The sequence below is a fragment of the Elephantulus edwardii genome, unplaced genomic scaffold (genome assembly GCF_000299155.1).
Source record: "Elephantulus edwardii isolate Elephantulus edwardi_28Jun2011 unplaced genomic scaffold, EleEdw1.0 scaffold00099, whole genome shotgun sequence".
Lineage (NCBI taxonomy): Eukaryota > Metazoa > Chordata > Mammalia > Macroscelidea > Macroscelididae > Elephantulus > Elephantulus edwardii.
In genome coordinates, this window is record NW_006399849.1 from 11084098 (window position 1) to 11097465 (window position 13368).

The window sequence follows — 13368 nt, forward strand, 5'->3', positions numbered from 1 at the left end:
TCCCTTACCCTAGTTACTCTGTCAATCCATCTCATTTGAGGTTTAACTCTACAAATTCTGAATCTCAGAACTGTCATAAAGTTCCTATTATGTTGCAAGAAGGAGCCAGTGCACAAGATTAATTAAGATACATTTCCAAAATAAAGTTAAATGAACACTTTGGAAGGGTTATTTATATTAGTTTGTTATCGCTTCTTAGAAGCTTGTTTGCAAGTTAGAGCAGGGCAGTGCAGCTTCTCATACACCCCTAACCAAAGGATGGTCCCCCTCCTATCGGGGATGGTGGTCCTCCTCAATGGAGCACAGTGCAGCTTTGGGAGGGATGTACATGGAGGGTGAGAGAGGAAGCGGACACCTGCCTAGCCAGCCAGATCAGCTGAATCAACCCTGGTGATCAAAAGGGTGACAGATGTCGCAGCCAGATCGCCCTGATCATCCTGTCATATCTTCTTAAGATTTTTAAGCCTCTATGAGAATAACGTGGTTTATTACCATGAGAAATTCAAGAGCACCAAGAGAAATCCAGAAAATAATAATAATGCTAAATGTAAAGCACTTTGAATGAAACTATTCATAAACAGAAGTAAATGATCCTGGACAGAGTATTAGAATCAAGATACTGTCAAAACCAAGCACCTCCTGAGAGCCTACCAGCAAATGTATGTATGTAGATATACCCCCCAAAACTGTGAGGTAATAACTTGGTCAATGTCACACAGCTGTTGCTTACTGCCTGTCTCCCAAATCTTGGATTCTTCTCCCATCTGAATCAGTAGATAAATGCCAGGATGTTGGTGGGGTAAGGGTGTGATGAAGGAATTAAGTATTTTTGAGAAACTGAATGATGTAAAATGATTCAGAATAACAAAGCAAAAACATTTTCCTAAGAGACAATCCCCCTAAGATTTCTAATAAGCCCCATACAATTATATTCAATTCTGAAGTACACCTCATTTATTCAGCATCATCAAGGCAACATGACTACATCTTCCAGACATTTTAAAGATTTACCATTCAAAGGATTAAAATGTATAGAGTATTTTGGATGAAAAATGTTTTCTAACATGAATTCATTACATATTAGAGAACAAAGACAAAGACAATAATGAGCAAGAGTTGCATTATAAAGAAAAGCACCAAAATCCCCTCATTACCGTCAAGTTAAAATCAACTCATAGCTGACCCTTGAACAGATTTTCAGAGGTTGTGAACAGAGAATGCCCACCTTTCTCCCTCAGAGCAAACAGTGAATTTGAACCACCTGCCTTTGGGTTGGCAATGCAACTTCTCACCCACTAGGCTACCAGAACGAGAGCTTCCTTATAAATAAAATGTGAAATATAATGTTAATCAAACTCATGTGACAACTCAGAAAGTAATGCTGAATACTGCTGTGATTTAATAAATTCATAATGTCAGAAGTTACCCAATTTTAATGATGTATGGGATGAACTGTCCCAACAACTTGTGGTCCCCATCTGAAATGCTTTAATATTCTTTCTTGTTACTAAGTGTATTTCCTTCCTCTGTTGCTGCCAACACTGCCGCCTTCAGTAAGCCTGATCTTTGCAATACAATCCCTTATAATTGGCTGTTTTTAATTGCTGCGTATTAGGGACACCAAACAGGCAAGACTGCAAGAAAAATGTCTTAAATATGTGTCAACGAATCCCAAGCAAATGCCCTTGGAACACTTCTACCTGTAAAACCAGAGAACTTCAAAGCACAGATTTTGTTACAAGGGTGCTGGCTGCTCAGAGCCTTTCCTCCTTCTTCTTAGTGCTCAGCTGTGTTCTAGATAAGGAGGTGCTGGGTTTAGTTACTACACTGTAAAAAAGTTTTCTGTTCTGTGGTTCCTGACTTCTGAAATCTCATATTTACTTAGCAAAAGCTTTCTTTAATGCAAATGCGAATTTTTAAAATCTCCAACTGAGTAACAATAAATTAAGGAATTTTAGGTGTACTGGACAAGAACTCAGGTTTAAGTATCATTCTGAAAACTCTGAAAGGTACTATTAAACCTTAACCTTTATAGGAATATATTTGTATATTCATGCATACAAACTTGCAAATTTCTTTGTAGATAATTTCCATACAGTTAGAAAATCTTAACCTGTAACAAATTGTCTTGCCGCCTATTTGCTCCATCTCACATAAACCCATCTTCTTTTCCTTGAGGCACTCAGCATGCCCCTTAATCTACAAGTATCTAGACTTAGTCTACTACAAGATTATAATCTGGAAACACCAATAGTCTAGACTTCAGTAATTTAATCTCTTCCCAACTTTGTCCTCGATTAGGTTTGACCAATGGTGGAGAACATATGATCCACTAGCTTGAACATGTCTTGCTATTATTCACTTCACTGCTCTATTTAACAAATATGTACCAAGTATCTCCTCTGCACCAGGCATTTTGATGGTGGTGGGTTCCTATCCAGGGAGCTCTAGTGGTGTAATTGAGCTGCTAACCCTGAGGCAGCACCTCTCTGGCAGCTCTAGAGCTGCTCCTTGGGAGAAAGGTGGGCAACCTCTTCCTGAGCCATTTACGGCCCCTCAAAACTTCATTGGAGCATCCCATATGAGTTGTTTCAGGTACGATGGCAATCAAGCGGAGTTCTGTGTGGTCCCCACCCAGCCACAGGCCTTGCCCACTTAGATCTTACCGTTCTCTGGGGAAAGCAGTTATTCCTTAAATAAAACACAATGTACAATCACAATGACAGCAGAGGTTTTGTGCCACAAAGGCCAGCAATATAAACCTGTCCTGTCTAAGAGTATCAGGGAAGGTTTCTCAAAAGCATCATGAATGAACTAAGATCTGATCAATGAGAAGCTGAGTGGGTGAGGTGGAGGGAGAACGTTCTTGGCAGAGGGAATGTGCTGTATGCAGAAGTTCTGTGGCAGGAGGTGACATGCAGAGTGTGAGGAAATGAGAGGTATCATCCTAGAAACAAGGGCTGGAGTAATGTGAGACGAGCCTGGAGAGGCAGGCAGAGACCAGAGCAGCTGAGCTCTGCAGAGCATGTGAAAGATTCAATAAATGGCAAGTATTTAAGAGCTTTCTAATCATGGGCTGAATACAAGGCAGTAAAGGGAGATAAGTATCAAGGATAGCTCTCAGGTTATGGTTTTAGCTGTGTCTATTGCTGTTATATGCTGTGAAGTAGACTATGACTCATATGATCCTTTAAACAACAGATTGGAGCCCTGTTTAACACTGCACCATCCTCATGAGCTCTGCCATGCTCAGGTACACTGTACGGTCACTATGTCTCAATGATGACAGTAAGAAGCTGTGCTGCAATCCCAAAGGCACACAGTTCAAATCTACCAGTTGCTCCATGGAAGAAGGATAGGCAATCACCTATCCTTACCACCTCCAAACATCCGCTGGAGGGTCAGCTATGAGTTGTTTCACAATCCAAGACAATCATCAGCAATCAGGGAAGAAGATAATGAATTTGGTTTTAGATATCTGTGAGTTACTTCTGAGATAGTCAAGTGGAAGTGTTATGAAAGCAAGTTTAATAGATAAGGGAGTTTAGAAGCAATCAGAGGAAACAATTACTGGAACCATTTGTTACTAGCTGATAACTGACCTAAGAGTAGGAATAGAATGGGGATAATTATATCAGAAGGCAGAATGAGGAAAGGCCTAAGATCACCAGAGAAAACTCTAACATTTATGCTATGGAGGATGACTATGCATCACCAAGGAAGATAAGCCAGGGTTAACCTGGAAAATGAGGAGCACTTCACTTATCTAGTAACTCAAACAACCAAGTGCTTCCAAATTCTAGGAACTCTGTTTTCTCAATACTTATCAGTCTGAGTAAAGTTCAGTAACACACTTACAGTCATTAAAAATAAAGTCATTGTTAAATGCTATATATCATGTAAAAAAGAAACTAATTGTTGTATGTTTTACATTATATGAAATTGGCCATTATCAATACTACTTGTTAAATACCAATTACCACTATACTAAGGACAAAGCAATGACCGCAAATTCGTAGTAAGTGCCTCAACACTTGTTTTAAATTGTACTTTAAGACCATGTCTGAACAAGTAATCTTCAAAGACAAAAATCTAAGAACAATTATTTGGGGAAAATTAACATAACCACCTAGCTTGCTGAAAATGAGAACCTGAAGTGCTTGTTGTAGCTCAAAGCCTTTAATACAGATTACATCTTAACATCAAGAAAACAAAAATTCTCACCACTGGACCGATACATAGGTAATTTAATAACAGATGGACTAAAGACCAAAATTGCAAACAAATTCATCTTAGAATTCAACTTAGATCCATAATCAACATTCCTGGTACTAGTAGTGAGGAGATTAGGAGACGCTCGCACTGGGGAAGTCTGCAAAGACCTCTTCAAATTTCCTAGGAGAAACAATGCCAATTTGAGGACTAAGGTGCAACTGATCCAGACCATGACCATCCCAATAATTTTCTATGCATCTGAGAGCTGAACAACGAGTTAGGATGACAGAAAAAGAATTCAAGCCTTTGAGTTGTGGTGCTGAGAAGGGTACTGAATATCCCACGGACTGCCTAAAGAACAAATAGATGTCTTGGAGAAAATGCTGCCAGAGTGCTCCTAGGAGGCAAAGATGACAAAGCTCTGTCTCCCACACTTTGGGAATATTGTTAAGAGAGGCTATTCCTTGGAGAAGGACCTCATGCTTGGAAACGTGGAGGTTCATTGAAAGAGAAGACCCTCAATGAAACAGAGTGACACAATGACTGCAGCAATGGGCTCGAATAGGTCAGGGATAATGAGGATGACACAGGATAGATAGGACAGGGTGCAGATTTGTTGTTCACAGAGTCACTATGAGGTGTATGCGACTCAATGGCATCTAACAAGTATTCATAATTTACCTATTATTGGTGGGTGGCAGACACTAAGCACTACAACAGTTTCTCATGTGTGAATAACTGATATTTAGTATTCAGAATGCTGTAAGAACAGTTTAATTGGTGGCTATGATTGTATAATGCTTAATACTCTGCTGTGAAACTAATTTGGTAACGTATCAGTTATATGATCAGGCAACAAAGAAAAGTAATGATGTTCTCGATCTACTGAATGAAGCCAGCTAGTTTGATATTCCAAAGGATTCATTCACTCATTCCTTTCCACATCAACATCTAAAACAACTGTGACATACAGGGTGTAATAAAGTCAAGGAAATCTTGATAATCTTACACCCTAGAGCTTATTTTACATTTCCCTATGCTGATTTTTTAACTAGGAAAAGTTAGTATAATTACTAATAAAGACTGCATTATTGACTTTCTTGTCCCTACAACTCCATTTAAATTTTCTTACAAGGAAAGGAAACAAGATTGAACTTGCAGTACAGTATACATATATTCCTTTAAGATCATAAACAGCTTAAAATTAATCTCTAGAGACTTTTCCCACTACTGTGACCCAAAACTACAATGCAGACATATGTCAAGTAAAGACAAGGCACAGAAGAAAACATTAGCAGACCTAATGTACAAGCACTCTTAAAGTGCTAACCTAGGCAGCCAATCAATTTCTTAGAAAGATGGGAAGATATTAATGTATTTACCACAGAAATATAAAATCAGCATTCCTACTTAGAAAGATGGGAAGATATTATTGTGTTTACCACAGAAATATAAAATCAGCATTCCTAGTCTAGTATTGAGACTCCCTTGGATCCCCTTTTGTTTTATAGTACCTAATGTGGTACTATAAAGTAACTTTATACTAGTCTACTAAGAGAAGCAGAGACCAGAATCAGTGTTTTTTCTCTATTACTAGATCACCATCGTGTATTCACAAATGTTGAATAAAATCTGGAAAAAAGTTCACTGACATTACATAAGAAATTTTTTTATGTATAATGCTTAAGATGAGTGACGGAATGTTAATTCCAGCTTCTTTTTTTTCTCTCATTTATGATTCAGCACAGAATGTATCAATAAATCTAAGAAATATTCAAGACTAATTACCCTCTTTGCCTAATAAGATGGAGTTGTCTAAATACAGCTTATTTGTATTATATTTGAGAATTCAGATTACAGATTATGCATTCAATACATATTTAAAAAAACCAACAAACCAAATTCACTGCCTTGTGTTAATTTGACTAATAAGCATATAATCCTCTGTCTATGTATAACAGCAAACAAATGACAAGGAGTAAAAATCCAGCTATCCAGTAGAACACCTAAAAACTCCTTCCTTAGAAGTAATCATTAAAAAGAAATTTTAAAAAGTAATCAATTCTTTTGAAAAAGGCAATGCTAGGCAGCAGAGTAGCTGAAAATAATGATCTGTGAACTCAGACTGGCTAAGCTTTCAATTCTAATTCTGTTACCCCTAAGTTTTAACAACTACAAGGAGTTTCCTCCTTTTTAAATCAGAAATTACAATGCCTCTCCCTTAGAGGGCGACAGTGATAATTGAGATAATGTATGCAACCTGCCCGGCATAAGGCAGGTAAGGAAACTGGGTACAATTAAGTTATCAAAGGCGATGGCACCGAACAACAACAAGCATATCTATGCCATCAGGATTCCTTGCTTGGATTTTTGCTTCCTTGTTCAAGCATTATCTATATGCTTCAAGTTTAAACCACAATGAAAAATGTCTGACACTTCTGCAATGTGAAGAGCACCTGACTAATCTCACGTCTTCACAAAGAATGATTTCACTTAGTCCTGATTATTTCTCTGTTGATTATATCTTTAAAAAATGTATTTCTTAAAGACAATCTGAACTCTATTACAAAATCTCCTTAGTCTACACATTTAAATTTCAAACTAGTTTCGATTTCTTAATTAGAATATAAAAAGAAGCCAGGGCTCAGGGAAACAATCAAATTGAGAAATATACTTGGCATACCTAAATAAAGCATTTTAAGGTTTGAGGTGTGATATACATTAGCTCTTGGGTAGCTTCTATTTCATTTCCATGGCAAATTTTTCCATTTCCCTTCCCCATAAGACCCTCTCGAACAACTGTTCAGTTGCAGTAGATTCTGATTGAGGAGATTCTGACTCTAGTGATCCTGGGGGACAAAGCAGGGTTGACCCACCAGATGTGCAAGGCTCTATTCTCTGTGGGAGGGCACTGTCCTTTCTCCCATGAAGGAGTTAGCTAGCAGCCAAGAAGAGCTCAACACTGACTGGATGCAAACTCAGAAAGTTGTGCTTTCTAGCTCTAAGCATTTCTGAGTCCTTCATATTTTCCCTCAGGGCAGTTCACTCCCCATTAACTACCTGGCCATCCACCCCATCATGTCTTCTTTCAGAATGCACAGTGCTCGTGTCAAGGACTAATGAGCAGACTCAGCCCAGGCAAGCTGTAGCTGGTTCTCCTGCTCTTGTTCAAAGCAAAAGAACACTCCTTTCTGTCCATATTTTGAAATCTTCAAGTCTGCAAGTCAGTGAACATTTTAAAACGTGTAATATATTATGCTTGGTTCAGAAGACATGAAAGAATATCAATGAGCAGGGCTACTTCCTGTTTTTTATATCTCACAAAATGGAATTATTATAGTGTATTGGAAATCATATATTAAGGAATGTTGGTTAACCAGTCATGCTTGCCAAAATCAGATATGAAAAGAAAACAAAAGCTGGCAACAAATCCAACACCGACATTTCTTTTAGAATTATATTTAATAAAGTTAATCTTTGAAGAATGTGTTGTTTTCCTTACTTGATTTTAAATGAAACCCTAACACAATTTACAACTACAGAACTTATAAACCAGTATAAACTATCTTATGTAACTATTTCTATTATTTTATATTAACACCAATTTAATTTTTAAAAAACCTGTTCTCAGATTATGTCGCTACACCTTCTGTAGAGAAAAGTCACTAAGAAGTCTCCCTTCAGTGTAATAGCTTCTGAAAGGAAGTGAAAGCTGAGGGCTATATGAGGGTATAAAAGCAGCCCATGAAATAACTTTAGTTTTAAACAAAACTAACATTAACAAATACAGTATATCTTATTCTTTCATGGGGCCAGCAAAATGATAGTTTGGCCTTTTCAAGTTACCAAAATAGGATGAAGTAATTATATCTACTAAACTTACAATAGCCTGTTCAATGGAGAGTAACACTGTAATTTTTCTTCAAAGACAGTAAATAAAGGAGGAAAAGCCCTTAATTCTGTAATATAAGAAAATTTCAAAACCCTTGGGCGCCACTTACAGGCACCAAACCTTCATGGATTTCCATTACTCTGAAGAAAGGTCAGCAAGATTTAAATCTTCAATTTTTAAAATTAGTATTACCTATATCATTTATACCTCCCAAATGTATTTTTTACACTTTCAACTTCTATGCTCAAGATCAAATGGAATTCTCAAATTATAATCAAATAATTATATTCTTAAAAAATACAGTATCTTCCACAAACAGAAAAGGGTCTTTAGAGAAACTCCCACTCAAACATAAAATATATAATGCAAAATTAAATTGAGGTTTTATGAAATAGTTTCTAATTCATGTCTATTCCAAGAGATTAAAATGTATTTCACTCTAATTACCAACATATTTGGGGGTGGAGGATCACTGGAAGGGTAGGGAATTGACAATTACAAGAAATTAAATACTTCCATATTTGGGATGAACCAAAAGCATCTTGAGTAATTAAATTCATTTTAAAGGAAGAGTATGCTGACTAGTCCTCCACAATATATAACATGCAATTTACAAACTCCTCCTTAAACAAAGAGGAGGAAAAAAGAAAAACCTAAGTTATAAAATACCAACACAAGCTCCTGCATTCTGCCTTCACCTTATTTCTTATTTTATGTAAAGAGGTAACACCAATTTTATGTATTATTTTTACAACAATTGCTCTTATACTACATTCTAGCTGAATGAGATGACCAGACTTCTGACTGGTCATCTTTAAATACTTTATTGTATTTAAAAGGCTTTGTATCACGAATATAGATAAAATTATCTTCTCACATTTGGGGTTAAAGTTTTTTATTTGGAATTCACTTATATTAATTAACAGTTCGCCTACAAAGATTTTTTTTCCCAGTTGTAGAGGAGTATAATTTTTGTAAAACTAAATTACATGTACAAGTGCATGCAAAAAATTACCAGTCACAATCTCCTTTTGTTTCAATATTGCCATTCGAATTTAAGTATATGTGGGGGGGCGGGGGTAGAGAAAGTCCCAAATGAACAGTAGTTTCAAGCAAACAATCTCATACACACAAAAAGGACCCAATAATTTCAGATAATTAACCCAAATTAAAGATTTTTACTGTCAAATTCGTCGCACAAGGAACACAAGCTCGAGACACTTTTTAATATACTCAGAATAAGGGGGAGGGAATTCTACAGGGCAAAGAATAACCAATATGAAACATTTCCAGCAACTCAAAATACTCCATGAAAACTCTGTGCTTTGCATAACTGGGATTAAAAAATAATAATTATGGATGTCACAGTTAAACGGTTCCCTTTGACATAAAAAGTACTCAGTTGTCTTCAAAACAGTGTCAGGCCATGAATCGCCCCGCACACTTGGGAGTCGGTTAGCAGCTCGGGGCAGAGCGGGCCCCGGCCCCGTGGCCCCTGGAATCCGGCCGTCGGCGGGCGGCCCGCGCAGCTGCGCTGAGCAGGAAGCACCGCACCCGCGCCGCGCTCCGCGCACCACGCCGGAGGGACTGCGGGGAGCAGCCACTGCCGCTTTGAAACTGAATGGCTGACACATCCGGTCCTGGCTCTTACACAAACTTCAAAGACCAAATTCAAACTCCAAACCCAAGTCACTGGAGCCGCAGCTGAGCAGTTCGCACGCCCATGCACACTCGGAGTCCTTTGGGGGACGGGGAGACGGGGGATGCAATTTGGAAAATCCGCAATCCTAAAAGATTTGCAAGTTCCACGAGACTGCAGCCCGTCCGCCCGCACGGCTTTGACAGGCGTTACCGAGTAGTCAGTCCCCCGGGATCCTGCCGCCGCCGGGGCTTGGGGCGCGCCACTGGCTGCCCAGCCTAGTCCCCCCACTACCTGCCTCCGGATTCGACCTCCAGACCGGCCCCAAGGGCTTGGCCGGTCACCGCTGCGGGGACCTCGCCGCGTCCTCTTCTGTCCTCTCGCCCCCACTCCAACCTCCAGCAGGGGCTCCCCAGCCACCCCGCCCCTCTCCCGATCACCGCCTGCCGGCCAGCTCTGACCTCGCCTCCCGCCCCCGAGACTCCTGTCCTGGAGCGCCGCCGCCGAGCTGCTCCCCGCCTCCTCGGTCTGGGCCTGAGATGCCCTGAGGGTAGCGCCAGGACCTCGCACCTGGGATCCCCTCGGATTCCGAGAGACCCCCAGGGGTAGCCGTGTATGTGGGGAGGACCCATACCTTTCAGCAAGCAGCCCCACAGCATGGTTGGCACGCCTGTCACATGTCTACAAACAATAATAAACTCGCCGGCACGCCCCGGCCCCGAGACCCCTTCCAGCACCCCAAGCTGAGCCCGGGGAGCCGCCCGACGCTGGGTGGAGGAGTGAGAGGGAAGTGTCCAGGGGTTCGAAAGTTCGGATCCCGGCAAGCGGCGCATAGCCTTCCTGCACGTAGCCCCACGACGCCGTGCGCGGTGTCCAGGGTTCATTCATTGCCCTCTGCATCCCTGACCACGCTACTCACCCAGTGGGGGCGGCTGCAGGAGACGGTTCGCCGGAGGGCGTCCGCTTCTCCCCGGGCTCGGCCCCCGCGGGGCTCGGGGCGCCGCTGTCCGAAGCGGCCACCGTCTCAGCAGGGTGGGCGCCGCCGCGGCTCGCGACTCCGTGAGGCGGCGGCACCGCCAGGGACTGGAAACCGCTCCCGTTCGCCGCCAAGTCCGCGGGCTCCGGCGACGGGGAAGTGGAGGAAGACGGCGGAGAGGCGGCTAGGAAGAGCTGCGGCTCCGGCAGCTGGTCCAGCTCCACACTCCGCACTTTGCGCAGCTGCCGCCGCCGCCAGTCAGCTCGCTCGCGGCCCCCACTGCCCGCCTCCCGCAGGAGTCCCGCGGCCGCCGTGGGCGCACTGCTGGCCTGCGGAGTCTCGCCGCCGCCGCCCGTCTCGGGGCTCGCCGCCCCGGCGCCCGGGAAGCCCGACGACGAGGCGCGATTCCCCGCCGCCGCCGCCATTTTCTCTCGCGGGCTACATTCGCTCGGCCCCAGCGAGGGAGGGAGGAGGCGGGGAGAGCGCAGGGGGCGGGCGGAGCGGCGGGCGCTGCGCCGCTAGCGTAGGGCCTCCTACGCCAACTGCGTGAGGGCGGCTGGCGGGGCCAGGCCCTGGGCTGACGGGCGGGCGGGGGCGCGGAATTCCGCCGCAGGCGCAGGGCTGGCCGACGGGGCGGGGGCGCTGCAGGTCCGAGGGCTGTGCGGTCGGCCGGGCGGACGTGGCCGCCGCGGGGCTGCCTGGACTCTGCGCGCCGCGCTGGCCGCGCCGCCAGGTAGTCCCGGGCCGCACTGGCCAGAGGAGGAGCCTGGGCGGCGGCATCGTGCAGCTTCCTCTCCGCTGCAATCTCGGCCCGGCCCGCCGCCAGCTCACTCTACTGTGGTTGCAACTTCCCAAAGAAATAATTGGTTGGAACGTGTGTCTCTGTGTGCGTTTGTGTGGTGCGTGGAAGAGGACGCAGGAGAGAAGGTTTGCGATCTGTCATTCTCACTGCTCTTTGCAGTGGCGCCTGGCGACCCGGGGCGCAGGCCAGCACCCCTGCCCCCTCCCACTCCGCGCGGGGCGCGCAGGTGGCGCCAGGGGTGTCGCCTGCTGCAAAGCCAGAGAAACCCAACGTTCAGCAGACGTGCTGCTTTGCACAAATACGTTAGAAAAGTTTTTTTAAAAAGCTTTCCTTTTTGTCCCATACTTCTCGTGCTACCAGTAACAAAACTTCAGTTTCCTGGAATACCTTGTTCACCTCCTGGAGTCACTGATTTTCAGACACCCCCACTCCCACCACTGCTTGGTCAGACAGAAATAAAGATGTCCCGAGGATCTTTTTATAGCAGCTCTGCCTTTGGAAGGAGCCCTGGACCCGATAGGGCACATTTGGGGAAGGAAGCAACTCTGTGCAGGAAGTTCTCCATTAAGTCACCGTCAGCCTGGCCGGGCCCTGCTCGAACCCGCCGCTCCGCACTGCGCGCCCCTCTGCCCGGCGGGATCTGGCGACAGTCCCGGTCCCTGCACCGCCACCTCCAGCCCCTGCAGTCCCGGGTAGCTAAATGCTACGGGCCTGAACCCCTCGATTCTTAGGGAGCCGCTTGATGGGTCTGGCCACCATAAAGCACCTCTGAGGAATCTACAAGCAGGGCGCTTTGACATGGAAGAAGCACCATTTACACAGGACTAATTTTTCACCTTTCTTCAGTTGAATTGAGTTGCCTGGCGTTTCTCAGCCTTCTTATCCTTAATCGGGTTTGTCTGTGCTGGGAAGTCTCCCAGAAGACAGGAGCTGCGTCCCTAGATTTATTTTCAGAAATATGAAATGTTTATTTACTTAAGGAGGGGGCGGGGCTTCTCACGCAGAGAGAGGAGAGACTCTTGTCAGGCTTCGTAATATTTAGACAATAGCCTGAGCTATCTGTATGATAATTCCTTTGACTTCTTGAGAGCAGAGACGACTGAAGACCGCTTTTCAGGTATAGCTGTTACCGAGGAGCAAAGTGGTGCTGGAGGGAGTTTTATTTAAGAGTCTTGATTTAATGTTTGTTTTTTGTTATTAATACAACACCTGCTATCCATTAGTTCTAGAAAGGTAACTTACGTTCTACGGTGCAAACTTTGAAAGTTTGAGTAAATCTGTTAAAATTTTAAGTCTACATTTAGCCTGTAACTATATGGTCTTTTAATGATAGCCAAGGGTGTAATCCAAACCAAACAGTAGTTACTTCCCAAGTCTTCCCGGATTGCCACACCCACCAAATCCTAAATTGAAAGGGCAAGCTTTCCTGTTTAGATCTTAACACCTTTAAATTTACACACAGAGAGACACACACATACACACGGTCAGGTAGCAGGTGAGAAAATTCAGTGGAGTCAGGAGCATTTTAAAATTGCAACAAATCTTTAATGTAGTCAGAGTAGTTACACAAAGTCGTTAAAACAGTTTCAGCAAAGCTTTATCTTTGCATATTTATTTGCACAAAAGAGTGGAAATCTGGGGTGGAATACAAAATGGATAATAAAAGCAACAATAACAGCTGGATAGATTGACAACAGTGATGACAACAATAGTCATAAGTATGGTGGAGATTGAGGATGGACAAGGTTTGCATCTGTTCTTTCTTGGGTCCCTATGAATCCTACTGTTGTGTACCTTCAAAAGTTGGTCTGACTCCTAGCAATAAATTTCAAGAAAGAGGAGAT

The 13368-nt window shown here is 43.4% G+C and overlaps 1 protein-coding gene across 1 annotated transcript in view; it reads right to left on the minus strand.

Annotated features, from left to right (window-relative positions):
• Positions 1-11147, minus strand: part of MAP3K1 (mitogen-activated protein kinase kinase kinase 1, E3 ubiquitin protein ligase) — an 89163-nt gene extending 78016 nt beyond the window's left edge. The window contains exon 1 of the mRNA XM_006891534.1: positions 10666-11147. Coding sequence (XP_006891596.1) covers positions 10666-11147 — 482 coding nt within the window. The remainder of the gene's footprint in view (positions 1-10665) is intronic.
• Between the last annotated feature and the right edge of the window lie 2221 nt (positions 11148-13368).